Source organism: Ranitomeya imitator, chromosome 3, assembly GCF_032444005.1.
Source record: "Ranitomeya imitator isolate aRanImi1 chromosome 3, aRanImi1.pri, whole genome shotgun sequence".
Classification (NCBI taxonomy): Eukaryota; Metazoa; Chordata; class Amphibia; order Anura; family Dendrobatidae; genus Ranitomeya; species Ranitomeya imitator.
The window spans coordinates 28,517,144-28,529,896 of record NC_091284.1 but is presented as its reverse complement, the minus strand read 5'-3'; the positions used below and the strand labels follow the sequence as shown (position 1 = coordinate 28,529,896).

The following is a 12,753-nucleotide window of genomic DNA, read 5'->3' as shown; positions in this document are numbered from 1 at the left end:
GGAAGTGAGGGCGGGACTTTGCAGGAAGTGAGGGCGGGACTTTGCAGGAAGTGAGGGCGGGACTTTGCAGGAAGTGAGGGCGGGACTTTGCAGGAAGTGAGGGCGGGACTTTGCAGGAAGTGAGGGCGGGACTTTGCAGGAAGTGAGGGCGGGACTTTGTCTGCAGGAAGGGAGGGCGGGACTTTGCAGGAAGTGAGGGCGGGACTTTGTCTACAGGAAGTGAGGGCGTGACTTTGCAGGAAGTGAGGGCGGGACTTTGTCTGCAGGAAGGGAGGGCGGGACTTTGTCTGCAGGAAGGGAGGGCGGTACTTTGTCTACAGGAAGGGAGGGCGGGACTTTGTCTACAGGAAGGGAGGGCGGGGCTTTGTTTCTACCGGAAATGAGGTGGGGCTTTGTCTACAAGAAGTGAGGGTGGGGCTTGAGCTCTACAGAAAGTGAGGTGGGGCTTTACAAGAAGTAAGGGTGGGGCTCTATTTCTTCAGGAAGTAAGGGCGGGACTTTGTTTCTACAGGAAGTGAGGACGTTGCTTTGTCTACCGGAAGTGAGGGCGTTGCTTTGTCTACAGGAAGTGAGGGTGGAGCTTGGACTCTACAGGAAGAGTGGGTGTGGTTCTCTCCCTACAGGAAGTGAGGGCAGGACTTTGTCTCCCTACAGGAAGGTGAGGGTGGAGGTTTTGTAGCGCTACTGGAATTGGATGTGTGGCTTTGCCTCAACAATAACTAAGGGTGGGGCTTTGTCTCTACAGCAATGTTCCCCCAACTCCAGTCCTCAAGAACCACCAACAGCGCAAGTTTTCGGGATTTCCTTAGTATTGCCCAGGTGATAGAATTATCACCTGGGCAATACTAGGGAATTTCTAAAAACCTGCGTTGTTGGCTTGTGAGGACTAAAGTTGCAGAACAATGCTCTGTGGGAAGGTGAAGGTGGTGCTTTGTTTCTATAGGAAGTAGAGGTGGGGCTTCGTGTCTCTATAGGAAGTAGGCTTGGACTTTGTCTCTACAGAAGATAGGGGTAGAGCTTTGTCTCTGCAGGAAGTGGGGTGGAGCTTTGTCTCTGCAGGAAGTGGGGTGGAGCTTTGTCTCTGCAGAAAGTGAGGCGTGGCTTTGTATCGCTACAGGAAGTGAGGTGTGACTTTGTATCTCTACAGGAAGTGAGGTGTGGCTTTGTATCTCTACAGGAAATGGAGATGTGGCTTTCTTTGTACAGGAAATGAGGGCGGGTTTTTGTATTTCTAAGGTAGGTATGTGTAGATGCTGCTTTGTCTTCCAGCTTATATTCTTTTTAACTGCATTCCGGCATTACAGAGAGGCAGGCCATTGGACAGCTGCAAGAGTAACACATCATGGAGCACTACCAAAAGGAAGTTCCAGCACCTATAGATCTGATAGAATGCTGTTAAAGAGGAACTGCAAAGATATAGATCATGAAAGTGGGACAGCCCCCGGATAACTTAGACTGGTATGTGCAACAAGAGCTGGGGGATGAGGGAAACGATGACATGTGCACAAACATCCATGTGGAGTCACCAATTAACTTTTTATTTTATTAACAACTGTTACTATGGACAGATATCGCCCTTAGCTGCGGCCTCATTGGACGTGTGACTTCCATCTCGTCTCTCACCGACTCTCGTGATCTCGATCTCCCGAGCCTCAGAGATGCAAAACAAGTCATAAAAGTGAAATATTTTACTGCCACAATTCTCCAGAGGTTAATTATTACCAAACGACCATAAATAATCAACCCAGGGCCAAGGCTTAATAATACGAGCTCCTCTCCCTGCCCACCCAGCACGGAACCTTGGATCATGTGTTAGTGCTACAATCGCTTTGGTCTCGGAGTATCATTGACGGAGGCGGAATCCTCCAGAGTTTCTCATGTTTGGCCATAGGTGGGACCTCTTCTGGTCTTGTTGTCTACAGAGCGGTGTCATCATCATTTTTCGGAGACTCATTTGAACTTTTAGTGCCCTGCAGGATTGAAACGGTACAGTAAAAATATATTGATTAATCCCACGATGTAAATGGCGCCATAAATCGGAGGTAGTAAATGTCGCTATTACACCCACCAAAGTGTACGCGCACCAGTTAACTCATTTCTGCAGCCAGCAATGTGCGGTCTAAAAATATTTTTAATGATTCACAATTGCAAAAATTATCTTTGGCCCAAAATCCATGCATTTAAGTAAAAAAAAAATGCCTTTAACGGTATATTATTTTTTAACTGGACCTCCCTTTTTTTCCTTAAAAATATATTCAGAGCTTTATTTACCCTCCCCCCAGTCTAGTGTTGTGTTTCTGCTGCCGCCCTGGACTCTGTTTGGCTGCAGTAGGGAAGTCACTCACTGAGCATGTCCTCTACATCAGCACAGCCCCTGAGCTTAGTGATTGGCTGCAGCGCTGTTGAAATCAACACTACAGCCAAACAGGGATGGGGCAGCGGCAGAGAATTTTTATTGTAAGAGTGGTCACACTATAATATTCTCTACTGTAAGAGCAGTTATCACAATTAAATTCTTTACGGTAAAAGTGGTTACAGTACATGACTATCGGCCTGAAGAAGTTGCCCAGATTAATTCTATAAAAGATGTGGACATCTTTCTTAAGAAAGATGTGGTCGGAATGAATTTTCTTTCCTTGAGCTATATGTGTGTTCTTTAATCCTTACAAACCATGTAAATATTTCATCTCACCGTTTCGACGGGTTCTGGAGCTGATCTTGCTTTGCTAGGTGGAGTTTTTTGGTTGGTGTTAGTCTCCGCTACAGGTTCAGCTTTGTTGGGTGAATTATTTTGGGTGGAACTTGGAGGAGGAGGAGAATTTTTTGTTTCCGGTGCAGGTTCAGCTTTACTTTGTGGATTATTTTGAGTGGAACTTGTTGGAGGAGGATTTTTTGTTTCTGGTGCAGGATCAGCTTTACTAGGTGGGTTATTTTGGGTGGAATTTGTAGGAGGAGGATTTTTAGTTTCCGGTGCAGGTTCAGCTTTGCTGGGTGGATTATTTTCGATAGAAGTTGCTGGAGTTGGATTTTTGGTTTCCGGTGCAGGTTCAGCTTTGCCTGGTAGATTATTTTGGGTGGAGCTTGTAGGAGGAGGATTTTTGGTTTCCGGTGCAGGTTCAGTTTTGCTGGGTGAATTATTTTGTGTGGAACTTGTAGGTGGATTTTTGATTTCCGGTAGAGGGTCAGCCATTGATGAAGTTATTTGGATGTTTTGCGCCTTAAAGTGCTCATAACTCTCTCCTGAAACCACCAGTAATGTAACGTTCTTGCCTGCTTCTTTGATTTTCAACACGACGTCATCATACGCCGCCTCCTCCACGTTCACACCATTGACTTCAACCAAGAAGTCCTCTTCTTTGATTCCAGCCACATCTGCAGGACCACCCTTGATAACCTTTAAATAAAACCAAGATATGCTTTTAAAATTTGGAAAATGAAGAGCATCCAGGTAAAATTTAACCAAATCCTAAGTATAAGCAGTTGCTTATCTAAAATTGAATGTGACCAAACTCTCTACTCATCGTTGACCAAGTAAATGGGACTGGTCAAAAGTGGACCTGCTTCTGAAATGTTTTTCTAGTGAAAGGGTTTTTCGATCCAAAGGTGAACCGCTATGAGTGCAGAGAGCATATTAACCTATCTAGTTAATAAAAAAAATTGACAACAATCCTGGAAATCTTCTTGATAGCTCAAAAGAATCAAGACAGGTCGAAAGACATGCCCAAGGTTATAAAACACCAAACTGCTGTAGTAAGAGGAGCACTGTCCAAAACCAAGTGGCCATTAAAACCATTAACATAGCCCACCCTTCGAGGAGTTCTCTTGACCCAGTTTTCTTTCCCAATGTGTCAACGCTAAGGTCCAGCACAATCCCCAACCTTAACTTTGTTTCCACCATCGGCAATGGTCTTTGATACTATCACTCCCACCACCATCTGCAATGATTTACCTGCTTAAGAAACTGTCCTGGGACATCTTTGATAGCATTGAGGTTAAAGCCAAAACCTGAGCTGCCCTTCGTCAGTCGGCATAGTCTGGGCTTGTGCTTTGGATCAGGAGAAGATGTGGCGGCTGCAGGTTTAACCGGCGCTGGTGCCGGGGCTGGCTTGGCAAGCGTTTCTGTTGGTTTTGGAGTTTCTGTTTTTATTGGTGTCGGATTCTTTGATGTTTTTAGATACAGGAATGCGGAAATGCCTGCCTGAAAACCAAACGTTCAGAACATTATACTCTTCTTCTGGGCTCCTGGTATGACATGGTGGTTTTATTTTGGGTTGTAACACATTTTTTGGGCCCTATGAACACACAAATTCTAGATCCCCCTGATAGTAAATCCACCTTCTTCACACCGGACACTTACCTTGGCGTATATTTCATCTGTCACTTTGTTTGAGATCAGCAGGGTGGTCTTGTTTCCCCCCTTCTGGATGGCTTCCACCACCTGTTCGTGCTCGAAGGCCTCCACGGATTCTCCATTCACAGCGACGATGCGGTCATATTCCTTGAGGCCAGCTTTATGTGCTGCGCTTTTCTGGTCAATTTCTACAATGAAGTGGCCTGCGAAGAACATAGGCACAATATTTATGGATACTGTTTTGTGATAGGTTATTTTTTTACTGTGGTAACCAACAATATTTTGACGTGTGCCTAAACCACCATCACCAACTGCTAAGCTGAAGGGGCAGAAGGGCTAAATCGAGTGCTGTTCGCCTTAAAAAGTTGGGATTAGTAGAAGACAGACCCATCTTCAGCTAGTCCCTTTGACTCCTGACATTGTATCTCCTTTTTATAAAGGTTCTCCCAAATACAAGTTTAGGAAAATCTGATTAATAGTGCCGGCAAAATGAGGTGACTGCTTCCAACACATTTTTAGCAATTGGTCTTCTTCCTATTATTCAAATTTTGACAGGCTGTGACCTGTATGATAAGGAGACTCTGCAGTGCTGAGAGCAGGATTGTCTGTTTCTTATTGCTTCATTTATTGTCAAATAAATTTAGATAAAGATGCTCAGTGAGTGGTGAATCGGATACTGTTTTTTAATCAACTGTGCAATTTTTCTAGGATGGTCCCTGGGAATGGAGCCTGTAGGATTAACTCAAATGTACTGTCCATCCCTTCATTGTCTTAAAGATACCTGCCACTTGCTCAAAAAATTCAGCTTATTAAAATTCCCTCAGCTCCCCTGTTTCTGTAGTTTTTTTCCATTTTGCTCTGTGTTGCTCCATTGCAGAGATATTCACATTTGTTGATTTAGGAGTGCAGTATGTGAAATTTCTTCTTGTAGCTCAGATGGGCGTTTCTTCAGAGTCTCCTCTGAGGGTGTGCGCTTTCACCCTTCCCTCCCAAAGACTGCCAATAATAGCTCAACAGCTGATCTAGCGGTCCTAGAATACTGCCTGTGATTAAGCGCGTCTGGGTGGGAAAGGGTGAAAGCACATGCCCACAGAGATGACTGAAGAAATGTCTAGAGATTTCCCATAACGCGCCAAAGAAAACAAATGTGAATATTTCTGCAATGGAGCTTTGCAGCACAAAACGGAAAAAAGTGCCAGGGCCAGGGGAGCTCAGGTATTTTTACAGCAAGTGACAGGTCCTCTCTGAGTTAGTCGTTGGTCGAACTTTTTTCCGCTCTCTCCCCCAATACACACAAGCATCCCGCTTGGCCACACATTTATGCATTTTCAACATGTATATTTATTTTTCTCATAAAATTTGAATTGTGCTCCTCAGTTACACCTCTTGGAAATGTCTGAAAATGACCATTGTTAAAATCGTTACTGTTCCCCTTGTGAAGGGAATGGTCCCTGCATGTTCCAATCATCGCTGCCAGTGGTAGATTGTATGGGGACACACCCAGGGGAATACAATTGCTCAGTTGACCATTTATTTATTTATTTCCAGGAAGAATAACAGAGGAACAGCACAATACTTAGTTCCGGGAAAATGATAGTTTTTAATGGGAAAAGAACAGACCTTTCAGGAGAGGTCCTCTTTAGAGCCCCCTTTTTTTACCTAAGCGCACGACCCCACTCACAGTAAAGTGATTCCTATATTGGTCAGTGGATCCACCGGCCACGTTTCTTCATTACCTGTATGGTTTTTCTCCTGTCTCAGATAAAATCCGTAGCCATCTGCTTCCTTCTCCAGCCCCACGATCCTCGGAGGGTCCGGCAGTAGCTGCAGGTGCGCCTCGTCTGCTGTGATTTTTTTCTTCTTTTGATCGTAGTAATCAGCGGTTTCTTTATCGGCCACCAGGAACATGACAGAATCTCCAGAATCCTTCACCTGCGGGAAACAGCAAGATGCCATATATCACACCAGATCATGGTGACGACAGTGCTCCCATTCACTGACCGCAAGCGGAGATATTGAACATGATGCCAAATTAAACCAATTAGAAAGTAGTTGATTTTTTTTATAGCATATATTTAACAACTTTTTCAAACACACCTGTAAAAAAATAGTTTGGTGACTTGCACCAAGTTTTTGGCACCTTTTAGAATGTCAGAAAATGAAAAGAGAAATGTAGAATTGTGCCGTACAGCAGACACTTTCCCAGTAAACCATGGTCCTTTCATTAACACTTTTATAACTGGGAAGTGCTGGGGAAAAAAAAGTTGCCGTTTTTTGCTCAAAAAATTGTACTTTTTTTTTTTTTTTTAACTTCAGTCTTCTGCCAAAAACTGGAGGAAACTATTGATAATCCATGACATACAGTTGCTTCTCACAAAATTAGATTTTAAATTTTGCGAGAAGCACCTGTAGTTATAGGGTTAAGAATAAAATTCTGACTGCCTGCAGCCACCACTAGGGGGAGTTCATTGAATATAGATGTTACCCATCTGTCTCGGATCCTTGTTTTTCTTCCCTCACCCCGGTCCGCTAGTCTTTCTTGTGCTCCACGTTAGACTTTGCAAGTAGCCCGGTGTGCTCTCATGTGTTGAACTTCCAAGGCCAGTATAAGGCATCCCAAGACACACACCTGTGTCTTAGAATTAAGACTTTCAAGTATGACTTTTAGTTTGTGTGTCTGTCCTGCGGCTTCCATTAACCCTTCTACGTGTCCGCCTGCGGCTTCCACGGTGCCTCCTGTCTATTTGCGGCTTTCAGGACTTTAAGACTTTTTAGTTTACCTTTGCTATGTGTCCGCCTGTGGCTTCCAGGATGTCTCATGTCTGCTTGCTGCTTCCATGACTTTGTTAAGACTTTTAGCTTACCCTTGCTATGTGTTTGCCTGTGCTCTCCTGGATGTCTCTATCCTGCCTGCGGGTTCCTGCATAACGCTTGCCTCCTCTGTAGTCTTTTGAACATCTCCCGCATCCTACAAGTCTCCCACCTGACAGCTATCTGAAGCATCCCACCTGCTTGCCTGTGTTCTCCTGGACATCACCCGCCTACCATTAGTTTTCACCATCCCACCTGCCTGTGGTCTCCTGGATGTCTCCTGCCTACAGTCTCTTGGACATCTGCCTTCCTGCCTGTGATCTCCTGGACATTTCCCACCTGCTTGTTTCCAGCATCCTGCCTGCGGTGTCCTGGAAGTTTCCTGCCTTCTTGCCTCCGGTTTCCAGCATTCCACCTACCTACCCGTGGTCTCCTGTCCCTCAGCTGTCAGATATCTGCGTGCTCAGCAGTTTAACCTTGAACCTGCTCGTAATAGGATTGGGGGGTTGCAAATGGTAATGTCATGGCAGTTGGGGGTCTACTGAAGGCCACTGTGTCGGCCATGCTTGAAAAAATAGTAGAAATAAAGAGAACAGAATGTCACACGGACCCCAAAATATTACTGATAAAAACCACAGCTCGTACTGCAAATAAAAGCAAGCCCTTATACAACTCTATCGATGAAAAAAATTGTAAAGGGAAGAAGTTCCTGCTGGGACTCTGTCTCCCAAAGACCCATATATACCTGGATCCGGTCCTGTCGCTCTGGCACCAGGGCCTGTGTGTGACTGCTGCTTCTGCCCGATAGCCATACCCCCTGGATATAATCATACCTTCTTGACCAGTTGATCGTAGGTGTCCGATTCAATGTTCTTGCCGTTTATTTCGATTAATCGGTCACCTTCCTTGACGCCGGCTGTAGCAGCCACACCGCCTGCCGCCAGGGTGTCCAGGAAAAAGCCTTTGATGCCTAAAGGGCAGGAAATCCCATGAGAAGCATATCTGGATAAATGTATAATATCAATAATGTCAGAGGATTATGACATTGTCAAGAGGTTCTTTTTAACCTAAGCAACTCAACTTTGACGATTTTGGTGCAACATCCAACCGATTGAATATGTTATTCTGCATCCTGAGCGAGGGGCATGCCATAGTACAGCCTAGCCAAGGCTTTCTATTGATAATACTGTTGTATGGGTTCATCGTGGAAAGATTTAAAAAAAAAAAAACAGGTTTCTTTAGTCCACAGATTTTATGTGGTATTGCAGGACAACTCCTTTCACTTCAATGTAGTCAAGCTGCAATATCAGACACAACTCACAAATGGATGTGGTGCTGTCTTAGGAAAAAAAGCCAACATATTTCTTTATCCCTAGACACTTTGCGACTTCTTACCTTTTGGCGCTTTTAAGGAGAATCCGAAAGAACCTTTGCCTTTCACCAAGAAGCAGAGCCTTGGTTTTGGCATCTCTGCTTCTCCTGAAGGTGCTTTATTCTCAGACGGTGCTTTATTCTCAGACGGTGCTTTATTCTCAGACGGTGCTTTATCTCCAGATTTATCCGCTGGACTCTTCTTGGAATTTAAGTAAGAAACTTCGTCCTGAACTGTCAGGCTCACAGAAGAACCGCTGGCTTGAATCATCTCCACCACCTGTGGATGGTCAAACAAAAATTACCATCATGGCACTGCTGCAGGACACGAAAAAGCAACCTCCGCCCTGAGAAAATACAACTCCCAAACAAACCGTGACAGCCGCAACCCTGGGAGTTGTAGTTTAACACAATCTAGCCTGCCGAAACATGCTCACCCTTCATTGGGACAACTTATTCTCTAGTCGCATCCAACATCGTGGCAACACGGTGTCCATTTGGCTGCATCCTATCTGTGACTACATCTCCTGTACGGATCCATGTGTCCCCATGGTAACAGACTACAAGAAAAACCATGCGTAGTCTGACTGCAGTCACATGCTTCTACTTCACCACGTATATGGTGTCTCATTGTAAATTAGAGGCTTCCAAGACAGCATGTCCCTTAGACTTTTAAAAGAGAGCCCCCGTATGTTGTGACCGCCGCTCCACCTCGTCTCTACTGAATCAGATTAACTCGTATTTTCCAACAGTGTCTATGAAATATCCAGAAGGGTTCGGTTTAATGCAAACCGTATCCAAAAGTGGACATTTCCTACCGCAGCTCCATTCGTTCCCTATACGGCTGTTGGAGTGCAACGCTCAGGGGCCCCATTGGGAATGAATGAAGTGGTAGTGAAGCATCCGCACTGCTGCTTATCCTTACAGGGACAAAAGTTCCTATTGTCTCCATCGGTGCCGGTCCCAACAGTCGAACCCCCACCGATCAACAAGTTATCGCTATTCCGCTGGATAGATGATAACTTATTTTTACCGCTATAAATGTCCTGATTTTTAAAAAGCAAATATTAATATACATAGTCATATAAACTGCCATTTGGAAAGAATGGGCAGTGGACGCCGCCACATTCCCAAGGTGGTGTGGTCTCCAGGGCATGTCCTCCTCCATATAATTTGTCCGCGTACTCTACCACTTACTAATCTACTGAAATAAGTTAGATTGATATAACCTGGTTACAGGATCTGACTACACCGGGTTTGTTTGTAGTCTGTAACCATGGAGACACATAGACTTGCATAGGAGGCCTTGGCAAAAAAAAAAAGGTAGATTTATTTTTAAGAATATTTGTCATTTTATTATTTTAATTGGTTTTGGATAGTAAAGAGTAATAAAACTCCCCCAATCCTAATACAGCCACTTTACCTCTTTCCTACCCTGTCAAATACTTAAGACCTGAGTTATCAAGGAAACACTGGTTGGCATGGAAATTCTACTTGACAACCCCATTGAAAAGACTGTGGTAGCGAAGTTCATCCATATATCAAGTCTAGAAAAGTCTCCGTTACCTTAGCGTGTTCCGTGTCATCCACAAACTTCCCATTGACCTTCAGGACTCGGTCTCCATCTTTTAACCCAGCTTTATCTGCGATGCTTCCACTCTCCACCGACCGAACGAGGTGACCGGGTACATCCTGCTCAACGCGCAAGAAAAATCCATAGCCTTTTCCATCCTTTTTGGTTAAAGTGCACTCACGGGGCTTGGCGTCCAGGGCCATGTCTGTGGTAGAGGAATATACATATGTATTATAGACCGGGGACATGGAAAACAGAGTCAACTATCGGAATAGGAGTCATCGTCCAGTAATGCTACACTCGGGTTGGGTTATAATCAGTATGGCCGCCATTATCATATCTAACTCATCAATAAATAAAGGTTCCAAGTTCCCTTTTTTCCCATAGAACTTTCTTCGTTGTCTAGAGGTCACAAGATATTTTCCTTCTATCTCAACAATAAGTCAAAGGACGATTCTACCCCAACCAGAAAATTCCAATATGCCTTTAGTTGGGAGTCTTTTCTACTAATTCTACTCGTCAGGTGCATTGTCTGTCTCGGTGACTATGAAGCTGATTTCAAGGGTAACAAGTCGTCACCAAGTGACCTCCTTCCCCCTGAAGCTTTTTTTTGCTGCTGTTTTTGCATAATCGGTGCAAACCTCCAGGGTTTTGCCACAATTTTGAGCAAATTTTAGCTGCAGTGCTGTAAAGATGAATATCCGGTGAAATTTAATCCCCAGTGGCTATCACGGGCAGGCATGGGGCAGCTAAAGCATGATCTCCTATAACAGCACCCTATAAGTTATCGTCTTGTGAATTTGACATAGGGTCAGGATTCTTAAACGGGTATTCCAGCCATAGACATTTATGGCATATCCACACGAAACCTTTGACGGATGCAAATCCCCCCCTTTGGGCTTCACACCTATCTGTTGGTCCTTGGCTGCCCAAACCCTGGTCCATGATGAGCGATTGACCTTGGCAAGGAATGGAGAGGTGGCCGTGAATACATGCTGCCTACAAAATTTAATGGAGAGAGACCGGAACATCCGTGCCCTCCTATCCATTCATTTTCAACCTTGACTTGGCGGCCACCTCCCCAAGTTTGACTGGGGTGTGAGGACTCCTTTTCTAGAGGTGGAACTTTCAAAAGGGGGCCCTGTTTTTGATATAGAGGTGGAACTCGCATCTATCAGAGATACATGGCCGATCTTAACGATGTGCAGTCATTGTCTAAGATGTAAATACTCCTTTAACTTCAGTTAAAGATTAAGGTTTTGCTCAAGTTCTCTTTTTTAGAAAAGTCATGAAGATCACAAAATGCCAAATATAGTGCTGCCCACAATCTAGGAAAGTCCCCAAACCAAAAGGTCTGAAGTTCTTTTGCACGCATTTAGGAGAAAACACACAGAGTGGTTGGAGCTTTTCCGTCAGGCTTGCAGATTTCCGTCAGGCTTGCAGTTCCAATGTAAAATCCCATATAAATACCTGCAGCTCTGGGCACTAAATAATAAACCCCTTTATATAGTCTGCACACACAGCCACCCAAACCTTACCTGTCAGATGTGGTGGGGAGGTCGGCTGGCTGTCCTCTCGCTGAGGATTAAGTCTCACCTTGTCTTGGCACGGATCAGCTGGACTTTGGTTGGGCAAAGGTTGAATTAAAAGATGATCTATTTAACTCCGCATTAGTGGATAACCAGGGAATTTTATCTCCTGTCAGTACTTTTACTGTTAGCACTGCATAGTACAGTACAAAATATATAAATATATATATATATACATATATTATATGATAATATAAAACATATATAAAGTATGCCGAGATTGAAAAAACCTATAAGAAAAAGAGTAAGAAAAAAAAGAATTAAAAAATGCAGTGAATAGAAATATATATATACATTTGTATTTTAAGGAGAGCGAGTATAAAAAAGATAGAGGAATATATAAAAAATAGAGAAACAAGAGAGAAAAAAAATAGGACAAAAAACCCATGTATACAAAGACTGGCAATCCGTGACACTCGGTCACGTATAAAATACATATGAAAAAAAATAAATAACTAATAACATTTTCGTACTTTGAGATCAGGCATCTAGTTTATTTTTTTTAATTTTAATGTAAAAAATATAATGCGGAAGGAAAAAAAAATATAAAAAAGCTATTTATAATGTATATAAAGTTAAAAAGATATATACAGTAATGAGATAAAAAAGAATTTAGGATATAAAAAAGAGCAAGCGTAAAAAAATAGTAAAACATGTTATAAAAACAGTATAAAACTATGCATAGGGTATAGAAAGCTAAAAAAATATATACAGTTTATGATTTACAAAAAACTAAAGTCTAAAGCGGTAAAAAATAATGTTACAAAAAAAAGTATGGAAAATAAACCCCAAACAAACAAAAACAATCATCATGAGTAGAGCAAAGCCGGCTCTACAGTAGTTGCATGTGGTCCCCTGTAAAAGACAAATACTGCATGTTTTTCACTCGAGGTGTTGAAAAAGCTTCTATAAGTTGTAATTTCTCTGACTCTGGATGGCGAGGGAGGACCTCATGGTATCAGTATATATATATATATATATATATATATATATATATATATATATATATATATATATATATATATATATATATATATATATATATCTTTGTGCTATTC

The 12,753-nt window shown here is 43.1% G+C and overlaps 1 protein-coding gene across 2 annotated transcripts; it reads right to left on the bottom strand.

The window, feature by feature from the left end:
• Window positions 1–1,529: 1,529 nt before the first annotated feature.
• PDZK1 (PDZ domain containing 1) lies at window positions 1,530–11,727 on the bottom strand. 2 transcript variants are annotated; one of them, XM_069760641.1, is made up of 9 exons: window positions 11,645–11,727; window positions 10,100–10,311; window positions 8,558–8,813; window positions 7,996–8,132; window positions 6,088–6,283; window positions 4,358–4,554; window positions 3,950–4,198; window positions 2,693–3,394; window positions 1,530–1,970 (listed from the first exon to the last, which is right to left on the bottom strand). In XM_069760641.1, the coding sequence occupies exons 2-9, from the start codon at window positions 10,307–10,309 to the stop codon at window positions 1,917–1,919; spliced, it is 2,001 nt and encodes a 666-aa protein (XP_069616742.1). In that variant the 5' UTR covers window positions 10,310–10,311; window positions 11,645–11,727; the 3' UTR covers window positions 1,530–1,916. The 2 variants fall into 2 exon arrangements, with proteins under 2 accessions (XP_069616742.1, XP_069616743.1); XM_069760642.1 differs by lacking the exon at window positions 11,645–11,727 and adding an exon at window positions 11,498–11,580.
• Between the last annotated feature and the right edge of the window lie 1,026 nt (window positions 11,728–12,753).